Source organism: Danio rerio, chromosome 12 (assembly GCF_052040795.2).
Source record: "Danio rerio strain M-AB ecotype USA chromosome 12, GRCz13ab, whole genome shotgun sequence".
Taxonomy (NCBI): Eukaryota; Metazoa; Chordata; class Actinopteri; order Cypriniformes; family Danionidae; genus Danio; species Danio rerio.
In genome coordinates this window covers 8,550,529-8,569,806 of record NC_141032.1, presented here as the reverse complement: position 1 = coordinate 8,569,806, position 19,278 = coordinate 8,550,529, and the positions used below count along the sequence as shown (strand labels likewise).

At 34.5% G+C, this 19,278-nt stretch overlaps 1 protein-coding gene and 1 long non-coding RNA gene across 26 annotated transcripts in view; both read left to right on the top strand.

Moving 5' to 3' along the window:
- Nucleotides 1–946: 946 nt before the first annotated feature.
- Nucleotides 947–19,278, top strand: part of ank3b (ankyrin 3b) — a 339,224-nt gene continuing 320,892 nt past the window's right edge. For all 24 annotated transcript variants that reach the window (XM_087274508.1, XM_087274497.1, XM_087274509.1 and 21 more), the window contains exon 1: nucleotides 947–1,006. In XM_087274508.1, the coding sequence (XP_087130634.1) occupies nucleotides 968–1,006 (39 nt within the window). In that variant the 5' untranslated portion in view covers nucleotides 947–967. The remainder of the gene's footprint in view (nucleotides 1,007–19,278) is intronic.
- On the top strand, nucleotides 14,565–18,872 carry LOC141376758 (uncharacterized). 2 transcript variants are annotated; one of them, XR_015503861.1, is made up of 3 exons: nucleotides 14,565–14,765; nucleotides 15,380–16,137; nucleotides 18,329–18,872. It is a non-coding gene; the product is annotated as an uncharacterized LOC141376758 (long non-coding RNA). The 2 variants fall into 2 exon arrangements; XR_015503862.1 differs by lacking the exon at nucleotides 14,565–14,765 and adding an exon at nucleotides 14,982–15,132 and having other exon boundaries at nucleotides 15,493–16,137.

The window sequence follows — 19,278 nt, the reverse complement described above, 5'->3', positions numbered from 1 at the left end:
ACCTACTCTGTTTAAGTTGAAGTAATGAGGTATTTAATTGACTCACCTTCAACACTGAGTTCAAAACTCTTTTCAAATGAGTAGAATTAACTTTGTCAATTTTGGGTTAACTACACTCATTTCACTTGATAAAGTTTTACAGTGTACCAAAAAAGTTGACCCCCTTGATTGTCAATGTAGGCCTATGATTTACACACACACACACACACACGCACGCACGCACGCACGCACGCACGCACACACACACACACACACACACACACACACACACACACACTAATAATAATAATAATACTACAGCAAAAGAGTCAATCTAAATGTTATCCCTTTGAAATGTCTAACAAGGGCGCCATCTTGTGTTCTGTATAAAAACAACTTCAGCTCAAATCCCAATACATCAGTTCTTAAAGTTTCATTTTATTAGCTTTCATTGTATATTCTTGCTAAAGTTAACTTACAACAAAACAAAAATTCTGCAAAGTGATTTTGAGATAATATTAAATGATAGCCCTGACCACTATTATTAAAAAAGCAACATTAACGAAGACACAATTGAAGACGCATGACTTCAAAACAGTCTGTGGCCTCAATTCACTACCGGACAGATGTAAAATTGTGCCCACATATATTGTTTATGTATTTTTTTTTCTGTAAAGTGTTCTTATCACATTTATTTATGCTACATTACATTAATAATTTGGTATTCTTCAATGGTGACTCTATCCTAACTCCACAACACAAAGAAAGATAAAAACATCAACCCCTTGATTAAAAGCACTGCCGTTTGTTATTCCAACATAATACTTTCTCGAAAGCATTCGCCATGTACCTGGAAACTTCTAGTCAGTTATTGCATGATGGCATACATATTTTTTTCAGGAACAGAGCCAATGGCCAGAGCAGGAAGTTGCCGCACACTGACTGAGGCATATTTGTCAATGTGTACAGTTGCTTTGGGATCTTCAACATGGCCACCGTCGACACAGGTGAAAACGATTCTGCACAGGTAAGGGGACGTTCACACTTGACCTTTAAATCTAACTCTCTATTCTTTTTCTCTTATTAACAAAAACTTTAATGGGGATATGAGTCCGTCTGTTGCTTAAGACAGTTGCGTGACAGCTGTGAAAGTCACGGTATGGTTGGTATGTAGTATTCAGTCAGTGTTGATATATATTTTTTTGTTGTGGTAAATGTTTTTAAACGGTTTTGGCTGGTTTGAATAAACGTGAAGTGTATCTTTAAAAAGGTGAGCGCGTATTTGCATATTTCGCGGGAGTTCTCTGACGAGCGCGTTCTTCTGTGACAGACTTCGATTTGTTATCGTTTGTTGACGGATTCGTCACGTTGTGAATGATTTCGTGCTTCAGGTGACAACTTACAAATTTCAGCACATACTACCTGACAACCAGATTATGTTTGTGCACTCATATAATAATCATACCTACTGTATTTTTGCATTTTCTGTACCACATTCGAAACTTACAACTGGACTGGTGTTGGTTTTCATTTCGTGTCAATGTGTTTTAATCAGATGTTGAAGAATTACAGTACTTATTAGGCTGTTGTTAAGGTAGTTGAAGAGGTTTTGTGTGCTGCTAAGGTGTTTTGGATGGTGGCTTGCAGACCCGCCCACTCCTTGAAAGCATATGATGTTCTTTTTGCTCTTTATAATAAATAATACTAATGATAATAAGGCAAAAGGTGTATCTGTTAATATTATTTGATATTTCTGACTATCAGTGAGCAGTTGTAATTTTATACACTGTTTTAAAAGATTTCATACATGTAATAAAAATGTTATTCACTGCTCATTTATAAATGTAATGATGTTGACTTGTTAACAAAGCCCATGTGATACAATCATATAATAATAAAATAATAATTATAATAAATTATGTAATCGATATAAAATGCAAATAATAATAATAATAATAATAACAGTAATAATAATAAATGATGCAAATTATATTAAATAAATAATAATATGTATTATTATTATTATTATACACATTTATCTTTAATAGATAATTGAACATTTCTAAAAGTACATTTTGTATAATTAAATAATAATAATTATGATAATATTAAGGCACACTACTAGTATAAATAAGCAACCTTTCCTTAATTATGATAAAATCAAAGTCACAGAGATTCATCAGAGCCACATACATATTAAAATAATCATGAAAAGTCTCATGAAATTGAATTAAATTAAATTAAAATATAATAAGTTATTAATGTAAATGACAGACTAAGCATTTAACATAAGCACCTTGGAATCATAAGATTCTATTAGACATATTTATCCATTAATTATTCAGTGATTAATCTTCTGTGAAAACATATTTAAATTATGTGATTTCTTGTGTATATTTTGAGTGTTTTATGTAAATCTTTATTTTTGGAATATGCAACGCAAAGACTTTAGAGCACAATGTCTCATTTTTTCCCCCGATAAATATATACATAAAAATAAATACATAAAAATGTTATACTTTGAAATTTTAGCACTTTTAGTACTTTGATTTGAATATATTTGAATCTTTAATCTATACTCTATGGTCTTTCAGAAGTATGCAGGCTGATTTGGTGCTCAAGAATTATTTTGTATTATTGTATTAGTTGTGCAATTTTTTCAAACATCTTGATGAACATTATTGTGACATTTTAATGCATTTGAATGCAAGTATTATTATAATTATTATGTTTTTAATGCTATTTTATTTAATGTGGTGAAGAATTCATAAGTTTTGACTGTTTTTTTTATTCTTCTTAATTCATTTGAATGCATGTATTACTTTTTTCAAATGCTATTTTAATTAATGTGCTGAAAAATACACAACTTTTCACTGTTTCTTTTTCTTCTTAATGCATTTGAATGCATGTATTACTTTTTTCAAATGTTATTTTAATTAATGTGCTGAAAAATACATAACTTTTCACTGTTTCTTTTTCTTCTTAATGCATTTGAATGCAAGTATTACTGTTTTGATGCCATTTTAGTTAATGTGGTGAAGAATTCATAAGTGTTTTCTGTTTTTTTTTCTTCTTAATGCTGTTTTAGTTTATGTGGTGAAGAATACATAACTTTTGACTGTTTCTTAATCTTCTTAATGCACTTGAATGCAAGTAAAGCTGTTTTTATGTTTTGTTAATGCTATTTTATTTATTTTGGTGATGAATTCCTAACTAATAACTATAACAATTATTACTGTTTTTAATGCTATAGTTAGAATTTAAGTAGAATTTATAATTTTTGACTGCTTCTTAATGCATTTGAATGAAAGTATTACTATTATTATGTTTTATAATGCTATATTTTAGTTAATGTGGTGAAGAATTCATAACTTTTGACTTTCTTATTCTTCTTAATGCATTTGAATGCAAGTATTACTATTTTTAATGCTATTTTAAATAATGCGGTGAAGAATTTATAATGTTTGACTGCTTCTTAATGCATTTGAATGCAAGTATTACTATGTTTTGATGCTATTTTAAATAATGCGGTGAAGAATTTATATATATATATATTTTTTTTTTATAATTATTTTTTAGGGGTTTTTCACCTTTTTTTTTTTTTTGAAAGGACAGTAGAGAGAATAGACAGGAAAGCATGGGGAGCAGAGAGAGGGGAAGGATCGGCATAGGACCGCGAGGCGGAATCGAACCCGGGTCGCCGTGAGCACCGGAGTGCATGTGTCGACGCACTAACCACTACACCACTGGCAATTTATATTGTTTGACTGCTTCTTAATGCATTTGAATTCAAGTATTACTATTTTAATGCTATTTTAAATAATTTGGTGAAGAGTTCATAACTTTTGACTGTTTCTTATTCTTCTTAATCCATTTGAATACAAGTATTATTGTTTTTTATGATATTTTAGTTAATGTGGTGAAGAGTACATAACTTTTCACTGTTTCTTATTCTTCTTAATGCATTTGAATGCAAGTATTACTATTTTTTAATGCTATTTTAAATAATGCGGTGAAGAAGTTATCATTTTTGACTGCTTCTTAATGCATATAAATGCAAGTATTACTTTTTTATGTTTTTTTTTAATGCTATTTTAGTTGATGTGGTGAAGAATTCATAACATCTGTCTGTTTCTAATCCAAATCTAAATTTGCATGAACGTAGTTTGTTAGTGGTTGCTACTTGAAGCATTTGTTTTGTGGATGTTTGCGTAGACAACATGTCTGATATGTGGAAAGCAGGCATGTTCTGTAGCGGCAGTTCAAAGTTAATGGTTTATTACTGCAATGTGAGAAAGCTATTAGGTGGAACAAGGAAATGCAAGCTATTCAGATGTCCAGAACAGGCTAGATAAAGAAATCCTGCCCCTGAAGCTAGAGAGAAATAGAGAGAGAGAGAGAGAGAGAGAGAGAGAGAGAGAGAGAGAGAGAGAGAGAGGCCAGACAACATGCATTTACTCTTTCCAACCCATGTATGGAGATCAGCTCTATGTAAACTAAAGTGTGTGTCTGTTTCTTGCTTCTAGACTTCCTAACAAAAGCTCGATTGCCTCAGAGAGGCTTAATATTTTGATTGTCATACTATTGTTTACTTTTACTATTTGTTTACTGTTATTAATACAGTTGCATTAATTTTGAATGTTAATTATTTGAATATTAAAATTATTTAAATATTAATAATAGACGGAAAAAAAAACATTTTCATGTTGAACAAAACATTTCAATGTAAACTGTTTAGAATATGAAGAGTTCCGATGCAAAAACCTCAAAAACATTTTTTGCAAAAGAGTATTTTTTTCAGAGTTTATGTTTGTGCTTGGTTATTCTGTTGAAATTCTTGTTTCTGGAGGGTGTGCTTTAAATTGGTTGATCCAGTCAGTTTTGATAACTTCTAAGCATTAATTTTGTCACTGTTTTGGTGTAGCTTATAGACATCCTAAAAATACTATTCATACATACTAACATATACAATACTGATACTAAGATCTAAAAACCTTACTTTTCCCATTTTATGGGAGCTTTAAATAGAATTAAACAAAGTATTTTAAATTCATGTTAATAACTTTATTCAAGTCAAAAGCTGTATCTGTTAATATTATTTAGTGGGTTTAACTAACAAAGATTGATAAATATTTAAAGAAATGTATTAATAACTACTCGATAATGATAGGCCTATATTGTAACCAGTATAATAATAATAATAATAATGATAATAATAAAATTATTAATAACAATATTTATAGAAATAATAATAATAATAATAATAATAATAATAATATCCACTCCTTTATTTATTTACATAAATAAATAAATAATAATAATAATAATAATTATTATTATTAATAATAATAATAATATATTCTTATTTATACAAATATAAATAAAGGAGTGGATATTATTATGATTATTTTCTATGACTATTGTTATTATTATTATTATTATTATTATTATTATTATTATTATTATTATTATTATTATTATTAATAATAATAATACTAATTGTAAAATTATTATTATTATATACATATAATTAATAATAATAATAATAATAATAATTATTATTATTATTATCATTATTATTGTAATAAAAACTATATTTTACATTTATTATTATTATTATTATTATTAAAAATCACAACAATAATAACAACAGCAATATATTATTTAATTAAAAATAAAGGGATATTATTATTATTATTATATAAATATCATTAATAATAATAATAATACTGATATTTATAGTAATAATAAAATTATTATTATTATTATTAATAATAATAATAATAATAATATCCACCGCTTTATTTATTTATTTATTTATTTATTTATTTATTTTCAAGACCCAATTTCTGTATTTAATTTTATTTAGATTTTTATAACAATTACTATTATTATTATTATTATTATTATTATTATTATTATTATTATTATTATTATTATTATTATTATCATTAATAATAATAATATTTCACACTTTTGACTTTAAAACATAAAATAATTTTAAAAATAAATTTTACTTGGTCATTTCTTTCATTGCCTTTCGCAGCAGCAAAAGCCCATGTGATGCACTCATTACATGCCCAGCGTGAAGATCTGAATGCATCACATTCAAGCTGTCTATTCTCAAGGCTTCTTCTGGAGATAAACAAACGAGCCAGTGATGCATAGATGATGCAGACGTAACAAACGCTGGCCAGTGACTCACTGTACTGCTGGCTCATTTTGACTGACGCAGCTGGAGATGATACACAGATCATGAATGAGACCCTCTTTTAGTGACTGTGGTGAAAAGAGAGACTAGCCCTGCATGCCATGATCTGTCTTAGGTACGGACAACTCCAGCTGACCGGCTGACCGACCTTTACGTCATGCTGTCGGTGGAGAGACCTAATTCCAGCAGCACAGCGAAAATCAGGACAAAAGGTCAATTAAAATGTCTTACGATGACTAGTTAACCCGTCCTTGTCCAAAGCGATCCTTCAAACTTTGTTCTGTATACCCTAAGCCCTTATTTACACAAACAAATGTATCATTAGATGTACTAAAAAAAATTTAAGGTTAGTAGGTACAAACAGTTCATTTGGGCTGAATTAAATTATAATGTTAAAATTTATATTCCATTTAATGTGTTTGTTTAAATCCAGCCTATTTAAAATGTTTGCAATCATTTACCCTGAAAAAATCTAGTTAATCCAATTATTAATTTCAACACAGTCTCATTCTGAATACGTACCCCTATATACTTTTCTGGAGAGTGTCAATTATGTCCCAGGAGCTATGTTTTTTTGCGAATCCACCAGAGTATGCTGTGTATGCTTTTTGAGATCTCAGATTTCTCTCGCGAATGCCTTTCGTGCTTGCTGTTCTCTCTTAAATCCACCAGAGGCCTCTGTCCACAGACTGACTGATCGACTGATCGAATGACCATCCATCCACCATGCCTAAAACCAATTGGCAGTGTTTTCAAAAGCAATCCAGAAAAAGAAAAGCCCTCACAGCAACTTTTACCACGTTTTCAGATTTTACCACATTCTCACCCTGTTATTTAAGTATTTATTTTATTTTTTGGCTTTGGCTTTGTATTACATGTTTTCTGGAACTTTTCTTCGCCGGACTCTCACCCTGTCGTTGCGGTCAAAGCCGCTCCATGTCACATGTTCGCCGACGTACGCAGCAAGCCACTGGACAAACTGGAATTTTACTGGGTCAGCTGGTAAGGGAAACAATGTCATATCACCCTGTAGCGTTCGTTTTACATACGTACCTCTGGCTACATAATTCACAATCTCCAGAAATGTATATAGGGCTACGTTTTCAGAATGGGCCCATGTTGAAACTTTTTTTTTTTTTTTTGTTAGTGTAAAACTGGTATTAAGACTAACATTAAATGGAGGTGTAAATAGGGTTTACATTTTACCAAAGAATTTTTGATGTGCCACATTTAAATGGGCCTTGGTTTAGAAAAATCACTTTCATAAGCAACCCAGACTCATTCTGAAAACGTAGTCCAGCGCACGTTTCTGGAGACCGCGAAATACGTCCCTGGAGGTACCTATTTGTGCAGTTTTTTTTGCGAATCCGCGAGAGGCCGCTGTGTGCGCTTTTTCGTATCTTGAACGTCTCTCGTAAGTGCCGTTCGCGCCCGCGCTGTTCTCGCGTCAACCCACCAGAGGCCACTGTCTGACTGACCGAATGATTGACTGCGCGACCGGCCAATCGGCTGACCCACCCTCCTCCTTCCCTGAACCCAACCAGTTTTACCGATTGACCCGCCCGCCCGCTCCCTCCCCTAAACCCGAGCAACAATTTAGAAAAGCCGTCAAGAAAAAGAAAAGCCCTCGTCTGTTTTTTTGTTTTTTTTACCACTTTTTCGGATTTCACCACGGTCTCACCCTGTTACAAACTCGTTCGCTTTATTTTTTTGGATTCTGTTTTTGTCTTACCTGATTTCTGGAACCGCTCTTCCCCGGACTTGAACCCATACGCCTTTGTCAACTCCTCCTCTCTGCATCTGAAGTCCGCCGACGCACACGATAAAAAAAAAAAGCCCTCCACACGGAGGTAAGCGGTCAGCCAGCAAGCGCGAAACGGAACGGTGTCACACCGCCCCGTAGCGTTCGCTTAAAACAAAAACAACACTACAATCGATCTGCTCCAGAGTTTGTTTCAATCGAGCCGAGAACACCTCATTCAGGCAGTCTCGGACCGATTAATTTGGCGCAGATCCGAGCTGGTTTCACATATGCCAAACGAACCGCGCTATCTGATCAAACGAGACAGGCTCCAAAACAAAAGTCTTAGTGTAAAAGCACCCTTAATTACATTTACAATTACATTATCACTACCATCTACCATCATTACCATCTGTTAATGATTCACATAACCATGTGTCTAAACTGATCATTCAATGTTTTAATATGTAATCAATCACTTTTTTCTTAAAGTTTATACAAGTTTTTACACAAATTGCACCAAAAAGATAAACTTGATTTTAGTTTTCATTATTTCAAAATGTTTCAACTACCAGGGCCTTTTGTAGTGTATCCAACCTATAATGTATAATGGAAGCTTGTGATTTTTATGGCATCTGAATGTGGACTGTCTGTGAAATTTAAGACTGAAAGGCATACTATATATACTGCACAAGTCCAGCTTGCCTAGAGAATTGTTCTTAGCATTGTTTCACATCAGAGGTTTACCTTTGGACTCTAGTAATCTATTATGTCTGCTAACGTCTTGGTAACTTCAGTAACTGTGGTTGTACCCATAAAAATTTATGGAGCTAAGTTAAAGGCTTTTCAATGCAGTCAGAAAAACCTTACCTGGAATATACTGAAAATTGACAGTTGTTGCAGGACGTGTTAGTATAAATGCTGAACATACTTAAATATGTTTTTATGTACATTATGCTTATAAAAGATAATATATAATATATAAAACAGATAATAAAAGTCCAGATTTAAATTTAAGGACCAGATTTTCTGCACCATTTACTGCATCCTTGGCATTAAAACAGTACTGTCAGTATAGCTAAACACATGCAGAGTGAAAAATAGTGATAAAAGGTTTGAACACAGATGCTCCTGCATTTGTGGGAACTTCCCGATTAGAAATAGATTTTATGGGAGGGGAGTATTTAAATGAATAATTAAAAGGAATTTATGTTTGCATCATTATTTAATGGCTTAAACAGTGTGTTAAATAGTGTGCTTAAAATGGCTGTAGTAGTTGTTGCTAGGACTAGGCAACGCAGAGAACAGAGAGTTTTAGTCATTTAGCAGATGCTTTGGTCCAAGTCAACTTTCAGCTAAGAAAGCATTCAGTGATTCAACAAGAAGAGGCAACACACACAAGAAGTGCTAATTACACAAAGGAACTGTTTGATGATATACTTTGGCTGAGGGATTTTAGACTGACCAAAACAACATTTCAGATGTTTTACAATGTGGTCAGTCCATTGATTTGTCCAATAATGCCATCCCATTGTGTCTATTTGCAACCCAGGCTCTTTATGGATACGTAGCCTTGTATACATTTCTGAAGAGCGTGAAATACGTGAAATAGTTTTTTATTTCTTTTTTTACGTGAAATGTATGTATATTTTTTGACTAACTGTCTGACCAATACCAAGCCTACCCTCTTCCCTAAACCCAATTTACCACGTTTTCAGATCTTACCACGTTCTCACCTGGGTTTTTACTTGTTTATTTAATTTTTTTTGCCTTCTGTTTTTGTTTTACCTGCTTTCTGGAATCATTCATCGCACATTTCGGTTTTGCCGTTGAGTATAATGCCAATGAAAGAAAAACGTTGTGCAAGCATTGTTTTACACGTATAGCCTACTCAAACAGAAACACTTCCAACATGAATGCACATTTGCAACACAGAAACGCCAACTGACCCAGCCGAGGCTCGAACCAGCAACCCAGCAACCTTCTTGCTGTGAGGCGCCAGCACTACCTACTGCGCCACCGTGTTGCCTCTAGCTATTGTTATATCATGTAAACTAATTTAGCAGAATAATATCAGCAAATGAATTCTTACCGTAAAATGTCTCATCTGTAGAGCTTTACAGTGAGATCTTCACATGAGATATAGAGCTAGTGAAGTATAATAATCGCTCTAAGTAATGGCTGTCAGTGATTAGCAGTATTTGTGTGTTTATATACAGAAGCAGCTCGTGGTGAACATGGAATGAGGTCCCAGTGGTGTGTGACTGACTATTAACCACACAAGCTTTCATCCTAACAGAAATATACACGAGAAACAACACAACTTTATTAAAAAATCTCTATATTAAAGACTCAGTCAGTCAGTGTTTCCTAAAGTTGCTCCAGGTGTTGTGCACCATATATTGTGTTACAAACAAATTACACAACATCTAAGGAATTTTCCTAGGGGGAAAGTATGATATCGGGTGGTAAACTATAAATCTGGTGGACCGTAATGGCTCAATGCTCTTCCGCCTTTTGCTATGCAACCATCTGAGGGCCTAAAAAATCTCTTTTGTGCTAACCATGAGGAAACTGGCAGAGAGCAGACAGAGACTATAAATCCTAGAAGAGTAGAAGCAGCCTTTCTGAATAATGTTTAAGTATGCAGTTCTTTAGGCGCTGATGTGCCACATTTGTCTTTCTATCTTTCTGAATTGTGGCTGTTATTTATGTGAGAGGGCTGTGTGTTAAGCTGTATGTCTTTTATACTGTATCCTGTTTAGTTGTCGTTGGGTGTGTGTTTTTTCATGGTCAGTGGCTCTGGATATTTGCGCAGTAACTCTGTGGTCTGATAGTTGTGGGGTGGGGCAGCTGGGAGGGTGTATTTAAAAAAAAATAGGCATATTAATGTGAGAATGAAAAGATAAAATGGTCAGCTAACTTAAAAAACGAAAAGTCTAAAAAAAATAAAAAATAAAACAATATATATATATATATATATATATATATATATATATATATATATATATATTTATATATATTGATTTATATATATATATATATATATATATGTATGTGTATGTGTATATATATATATATATATATATATATTTATATATATATAAACATATAATATTTAAATATATTTAAATATCTACTCTATGTATGTATGTGAAATTAAGTCTAGAAACATTTAGAAAACCTCTTCACACACATATTTTAGTGACATCATATTTATGTAATGTGTGAAAATCCTCTACCACAAATAGGCTTTTGTTCTTGAGTTTGTGTGTTTTGGCTCTCATTTGTATTCCTGTAGTGCTTCAGAGATATTCAATGAATCTGGCAGTTGTGTTGTTTACTATGGGGACTGTCTTGCATACTGTGCTCCAGGCATTCAAGCAAGTGCATTAAAATGTTATGACGGCCTATTGACACGTGAACTCACATCGCATCTGCACCAATCACACATACTGTAGGCTTTACTAATTATAAATGCCATTTATCCTGTAAAATGTACATTATAAGCAGTGGGTATGGAAAGTATTCAGACCCCCCATTTTTTATTTTTTTTTGCTCTTTGTTATATTGCAGCCATGTGCTAAAATAATTTATGTTAATTTTTTTCCAAATTAATGTACACACAGCACTCCATATTGACAGAAAAGCATAAAATCATTGACATTTTTGCAGATTTATAAAATATAACTTAAATCCTGTAGTTTAAACCTGTGGGGCAGGTTGAAAAAGTTAGACCTAGGTCCCATCAAATTTTCCACATATTAAAAGCTAAGCAGGATTATTTTTTGATTATTGCTGTTTTAGATAAATCAGGGATGAGATACAAAATTCATTTTAATGCATTTTAGGTGTCACATTAAAAAAAATACCACATCAACACTCCCACATAATTATATTTACATAATCCTAATTAGTGCCGAAAATAACAGACCAAACCTGAGAAAATTTGCAAAGAACATTAGAAATAATGCATGATATTTTGCTTCAATAACAGTGAGATGGAATACTGCAGTTTTAAATGGGATATTTTTGTCCTGAAGGACCTAAATGTAGCTCTTTTTTTGTACCTGGTGTAAGTTTGATTTACAGACTTAAGGAAATGTAGGCAAAATCCTAAAGTTTAAATACAAATTTCAAATATTGTTTACATTTATACTCCATTAATAACAAAAATAGACCATAAAAAGAAAATTATGTCTACAAGGGTTACAAATATGCTGCCATTACATGCAGAATGCACAACACAGGCTCATTGTGAAAACGTATTCCTATATACATTTCTGGAGAGCGCGAATTATGTAGCCAGAGCTACATATGGCTGTATTTAATCTTTAAAACAAATGCTACGAGACGGTATAATGCCACTGACGTCTTCTGTTTCTTTTCACACTACTAACTGACTGCTTACCTTCATGTGGATGGCTTTTACGCTGTTACCAGTTTGCCCAGTAGCACGCCATGTACGTCGGCGGACTTGAGATGCAGAGAGGAGTTGACCGCGACGACAGGGTTCAAGTCTGTTGAAGAATGGTTCCAGAAAGCAGGCAAAACAAAAACAAAAGGCAAAAAATAAAACAAGCAAGTAAATAACAGTGTGAGAATGTGGTGCAATCTGAAATTGTGGTAAAAATGAGGTAGGCAGGAGGGCTTTTTTTCTGTATTGCTTTTGAAAACACTATTGGTTGGGTTTATGGAAAATGGTGATCAGGTCAATCTGTGCGTTTGAAAACACTGTCGGTTGGGTTTAGGTAAGGGGGTGAGTGGTGGTTTCGGTTGGTCGGTCTGTCAGTCAGTCAGTCGACACCGGCCTCTTTTGGATTTATGCAAGAACAGCAGGCACGGATGGCACTCGCGAGAGAAATTTAAGATCTAAAAAAACATACACAGCAGCCTTTGTTAGATTCTCAAAGACAAAAACATTAAAAAAAACATACCTCCTGGAACGTATTTCGCGATCTCCAGAAATGTATGCAGGGGTACATATCAATAATGAGCTTGGGTTGCGCATGCACTATTTATACTGTAAATAATGTGACAAAAGTTACTATTTTACCCAAACAAAGCCTCTATAAGATTACAAGAACACTTGACACACGCTTAAGTTGTGTGAACATGCCAACTCGCTTGCAAAATCAATAAAGAAAGTGATTCATACATAATATGCTTTAGGATAATGCTTTAGGATAGCATAAATATTTGTGCAATGGATTGCCACATATAGCAACCAGACCAGTTACACAGTGGTTCTCATAAGAGATTTGTTTTAATGTAAACAGCTTAGGTATGTTAAACCACATCTTACTGTATGTGCCAGGTTTTTTGTGGAATGTGTTTCTGCCATAACCTGCTCTAGGCAAAAATGGTTGCATCATTCTGGAATGCAGCCAGAGGTCGGGACAATGCACTGAATGTGCTTTCGGCATCTTCTGTTAGTTTCTCATAGTTAGAGAGAAACTAAGAGTAATGAGGTATCATGGAAGAGAGACTAATTCAGAAACTGTTTGTATGACAATATTTACACAACTATCTATACTTTGTTGTTCATTCTCATCCTCAGTGACAGATTTATCAAACTTTGAGTATTTGGGTTTGACGATAGTGGAATTTGGCACCAATCGGTACAGAAATTTAAAAAATACAAATTTCCCGCTAACATGTGAGCGATGTAATCACTGTGATTGGCCATGGCCAAGGTCATCCGTTCACCAAACTCACTGCGTTTTAAAGCGGTGAAGATCAACTGGTTTGTTTATCAGCTGAAATACAGTAAAGCGTTTTGCTGATGAATCGACTGATCTTCACAGCTTTAAAACGCTCCAATGCTAAATGTTACATGTCCGAGGCTTTGAAAAACAAGTGTTAGTTCACCCAAAAATGAAAATTCTGTTATTAATTACTCACTAACTGCTTACTCAGACATTTGTTCATCTTCGGGAACACACATTAAGATACCTAAAAATGAAATCTGAGAGCTCCCTCATCCTCCATTGACAACAAGGTTCCCGGCTCCATTTAAATATATTCAATATATTGTATTTGGACTGCAATCCTATGAAAATAGTAACTTTATTTTTTTTTTTTCGTCTTCTCAGTGTCAGTATATTGTGCACTGTTAAAGGAGAAGGGGTCGAGTGAAAAAATAACAACTATCCAATAATTTGTATTTGGAGGTGGCATGGTGGCTCAGTGGTTAGCACTGTCGCCTCGCAGCAGGAAGGTCACTGGTTTGAGTTCCAGCTGGGCCAGTTGGCATTTTTGTATCGAATTAGCTTTTTCTCCCTGTGTTTGCGTGGGTTTTCTCCAGGTGCTCCAGTTTCCCCTCACAGTCCAAAGACATACGGGATAGGTGAATTGAATAAACTAAATTGGCCGTAGTGTATGAGAGTGTGTGTGGGTGTTTCCCGGTACCGGGTTGCGGCTGGAAGAGCATCTGTTGTGTAAAACATATGCTGGAAAAGTTGGTGGTTTTTTCCACTGATAAATCAGAGACTAAGCTGAAGGAAAATGAATGAATGAATTTGCACTTGGACTGCATTCCTACAAAAATAACAGCTTTATTCAGCAGTTTCTTCTCCTCAGTGTCAGTATATTGCACACATTCGAAGGAGGAGGGGCCAAGTAAAAAAAAAAACATCAAATATATTGTATTTGGAATGAAATCCTACTAAAATAACAGCTTTATTCAGCAGTTTCTTCTCCTCAGTGTCAGTATATTGCGCATGTTTAAAGGACAAGGGGCAGAGTAAAAAAAAACTATGCAATATTATGTATTAGGATTGCAATCCTACAAAAATAACAACTTTATTCAGCAGTTTCTTCTCCTCTGTGTCAGTATATTGCGCACGTTCGAAGGAGGAGGGGCCAAGTGAAAAAAACATCAAATATATTGTATTTGGAATGAAATCCTACTAAAATAACAGCTTTATTGAGCAGTTTCTTCTCCTCAGTGTCAGTATATTGCGCATGTTTAAAGGACAAGAGGCAGAGTAAAAAAAAACTATGCAATATTATGTATTAGGATTGCAATCCTACAAAAAATAACAACTTTATTCAGCAGTTTCTTCTCCTCGGTGTCAGTATATTGCGCACGTTCGAAGGACAAGGGGTAAAGTAAAAACAGTTATGCAATATTATGTATTATGACTGCAATCCTACAAAAATAACAGCTTTATTCAGCAGTTTCTTCTCCTCAGTGTCAGTATATTGCACACATTCGAAGGAGGAGGGGCCAAGTGAAAAAAAACATCAAATATATTGTATTTGGAATGAAATCCTACTAAAATAACATCTTTATTCAGCAGTTTCTTCTCCTCAGTGTCAGTATATTGCGCATGTTTAAAGGACAAGGGGCAGAGTAAAAAAAAACTATGCAATATTATGTATTAGGATTGCAATCCTACAAAAAATAACAACTCTATTCAGCAGTTTCTTCTCCTCGGTGTCAGTATATTGCGCACGTTCGAAGGACAAGGGGTAAAGTAAAAACAGTTATGCAATATTATGTATTATGACTGCAATCCTACAAAAATAACAGCTTTATTCAGCAGTTTCTTCTCAGTGTCAATATATTGCGCTCAATTAGCATTTTTCGAAAAACAAAAACATATTCAGTATTTTAAATTTGGACCTCAATCCTACATACTGCATCTTTAACTATTTCCGGTGTAAAAAGCCCTATTGAGCTGTGAGGTTTTGCTCCTAGATCACTTGTTAACTCGTGTGTTTGTGGCATCGGTGTGTCAAGGATCATCAGCTTTTCAAGCGTCTGCTTCCAATTACTGCTATGAAAAGGTGTGTGTGTGTGAGCTGGAATCCTGTTTGTCCTGAAAGCAAACTATCTTATCTGTCCTTTATGTTTGTGCTTTTTTGTTTGTGTGTAAAAGGAAGGACTTGACCTGGATGTATCACTCACATTAGTTGTGTAAGCTTACTGTACAACACACACACACAGACACACAATCACTGTTAAACGCTTCTCTGCTCCTGAGACATCCATGGACAGCACAGATCAGGTGTCTAAAGCTGTGATCTGATCTCCTCTGAGCTGAAGAGAGAGTCTTTAGCACTTTATTTGCACTCATCAGCGTTTCTGTCAGGAACTGCAGATCTGGGATCAGAGCAGATCTGACTTGACGGCTTCAGTCGTGCCCACAGACTCACGGAGAGCTGGAGGAGTCGAAATGATGTTGATCTGTCTGTTTAGGTCAGGGGTCTCAAACTCAATTTACCTGGGGGCCGCAGGAGGCAAAGTCTGGGTGAGGCTGGGCCGCATAAGGGATTTCACAAAACAAAGTCCTCAAATGTCATTATTAACAGTTTTAATTATTTCTTCTGAACATGAAGTGTCCTGAACATTAATAGAACATTGAGTGAAGATTATGAACAGTTCTTCTGAACATGGCATCTTTTGCCTACTCCTTACTGCCAGAGACTTGACAGCGCTTCTTCTCACAAATCTGAACCACATTTGGCTTTAGAGCGGAAGCAGTTGAGACCCTCAGTATGGCTTGAAGATGATCATCATTAGGTCTAGACCTGTACTTTGACTTACTGAAGTTCAAGGTGGAGAATAACTTCTCACACAAATATGTGCTCCCAAAAAGGCCAAGTCCTAGGGAAAAAAGTGGGGGAACTCACTCAAAACTTCCATTCCCTCACCTAAAAAAAAGGCGTATATATGTATAAATAAAATACCCACTCCAGTCACATCAGTCTGTACCAGTCTGTATCTACCTATAATATATATAAGAAAGGGCTAGAAATTAACTTTTTTACTTGGTAGCACCGGTGCTCCCAACTTCAAATATTTAGGAGCACCAAAATAAATTTAGGAGCATCCACCAAAACTGAATGAGCACTGCTGCAAATTGCTTTTTAAAGGATTTATTGTATTTTAAAACAACATCAATAGGACTGACAAAAAAACAGAAACAACTATCTAACTAATGCTGCGAAGACATTGATATTTGTGTGCAATAATTCCAAAATGAATGTCTAATAATTAGGCCTTAGAAAATAATGATGATGAAAATGACAATAATAATAACAATGAATTACATTTCTCATTATGATACTGCCTTGAATATGCATGAATGTAGGTTATCTGCTATAAAAAGTCTGTTACTTTATGAAAAATAATTGTATAGTTTGCATCAAACAAAAATGAAGCATTGCAGTAAGAAATATTTATTTTGTACTGCTGTTTTTATATGCATGTCAATTTAATAAATAATATTTCTGCTACAAAACAAACAAAAGATTATAATAAATCATTCAATTCAATGCTGAAAGCTTCAAAGCAGTCATCAGTATATAAAAATAATAATAATATACACCTCAAAAAAGAATAGACAAAAGAAAGAAAGTAAAGTCTCACTTCTATCACTCTTTAAAAGTTTTGGTTTCAGTTTGTGTCAATTTAAAGGTTCAGTCTTTTGTCTTTTCATGTTTGTGGAAAAGCTGGCGAGTCAGCTGACCCAATTTATGAGCAGGCAGCGCAAGATTCTTGCGTATACCACCGGCGCAATACCGCTCTTTGTTACGAGCCGCAGTTTCAGTGTAAACTTAGTAAAGGCGAGCTGCTTTGGCGATGATATGTACAGTATTAAATTAGACTTTTAGCGGACATTTGCGCTGAACACGCAGTGAATGCGACGCATGGAGATTCGGGCGCCTTCTCCAAGAAGCGCGTACTCGATTGATCTCAGCTGGCGGATCATTATTCACCACGTGACGTGTCATGATCGCTCTCATCTGCACCTCAATTTTAGGTGGGGTTTGCAAACCTGTGTGCTTTAAGTTTTTACTCTTCAGCCGTTTGCATTTCCCGTGGTCATAAAAGCTCCTTCCCTGTCATCTGACAGCGGAATAGCTTGAGTGATTGACAGCTAATATGAACCAATATAGCGGCAGGGAAGAGCGATTAGCACGTTTTTACAAAAAATCAAAACAGGTCGCACTACAACCATTATCAGCAGTCGCACTAATGCGCCCAAATATATTATGAGGTCGCATAGATTAATTTTCGGGCGCATATGCGACCAAAATGGTCGCAATTTCGAGCCCTGTCAGATGCTGGCTGTAGCTAGGTACCTAAGTGGCAGGCAGGGGCGGGAACAGCTTACCTTGGTTCTGGCCGGCGCGAGTTCCCGTCACAGCGTCTAACAAAGGGGCGGGGTACGTGGTGACGCCACTGGCATCCCCGCCCCTTTGTTTACACGGCGGGCGGGGAATGCCAGTGACCGCTGTGTACGGATAGAATCAGCGGAGCGAGAGCGCTCTCTCTCCCCGCTCCGCTGATTCTGCCAGTGTACAGCGGTCGGCGCGGGCCACAAAATATTGCACTGAGGGCCGCAAATGGCCCGCGGGCCGCGAGTTTGAGACCCCTGGTTTAGGTCATTGTAAATGCATTGACATTTCCATGTTTTTCTATTTTCACATTTCACTGATCATTATTATTATAACTATTATTAATATTAATTGCTAAAATATTGGCGACGCAGTGGAGCAGTAGGTAGTCGCCTCCTAGCAAGAAGGTTGCTGGTTTGAGCCTTGGCTGGGATTTGGTTGGCATTTCTGTGTGGAGTTTGCATTTTTTCTGCGTGTTCCCATGGGTTACCTCTGGGTGCTCCGTTTTCCCCCACAAGTCCATGCGCTACAGGTAAAATGAGTAAACTAAAATTGTATTGTATGAGAGTGAATGGGTGTTTCCTATTGATCGGTTGTAGCTGGAAGGGCATCCGCTGCGTAATGTGCTAGATGTGTTGGTGGTTCATTCCGCTGTGATGACCCCAGATTTGTAGGGGGACTAAGCTGAAAAGAAAATGAATGAATGAATATAAAAGTATAATTAATGATTCAAGTATTAATATCTATTAGTATTTCTCTAGTATACTACTACTACTACTACTACTACTACTACTACTACTACTACTACTAATAATAATAATAATAATAATAATAATAAATAAATAAATAAAAACAAAGTAATAAAATAATAACAACTATTATTAATATAATTAATTTTGTTATTATGTAACGTTTTGCATAAAAATATATTACAGATGTCAATATTAATTTAATAATAACAACAATAAATTCTGTAATACTATTTATACCACATTGTTATAATAATAATAATAATAATAATAATACAATATAATAATATTAATATTATTATTAAAAAGTCAGTGATACAACTATTGTGTATTATTAGTATCATAATGTTTATAGTTTAAAGTATAAAACTAAAATGAAATTATATTATTTCTTTTATTTTTATTTTGATAAATTTTGTTTTTTGAGCTATTATTATCATTAATAATAGGGAAAACAACAATGAAAA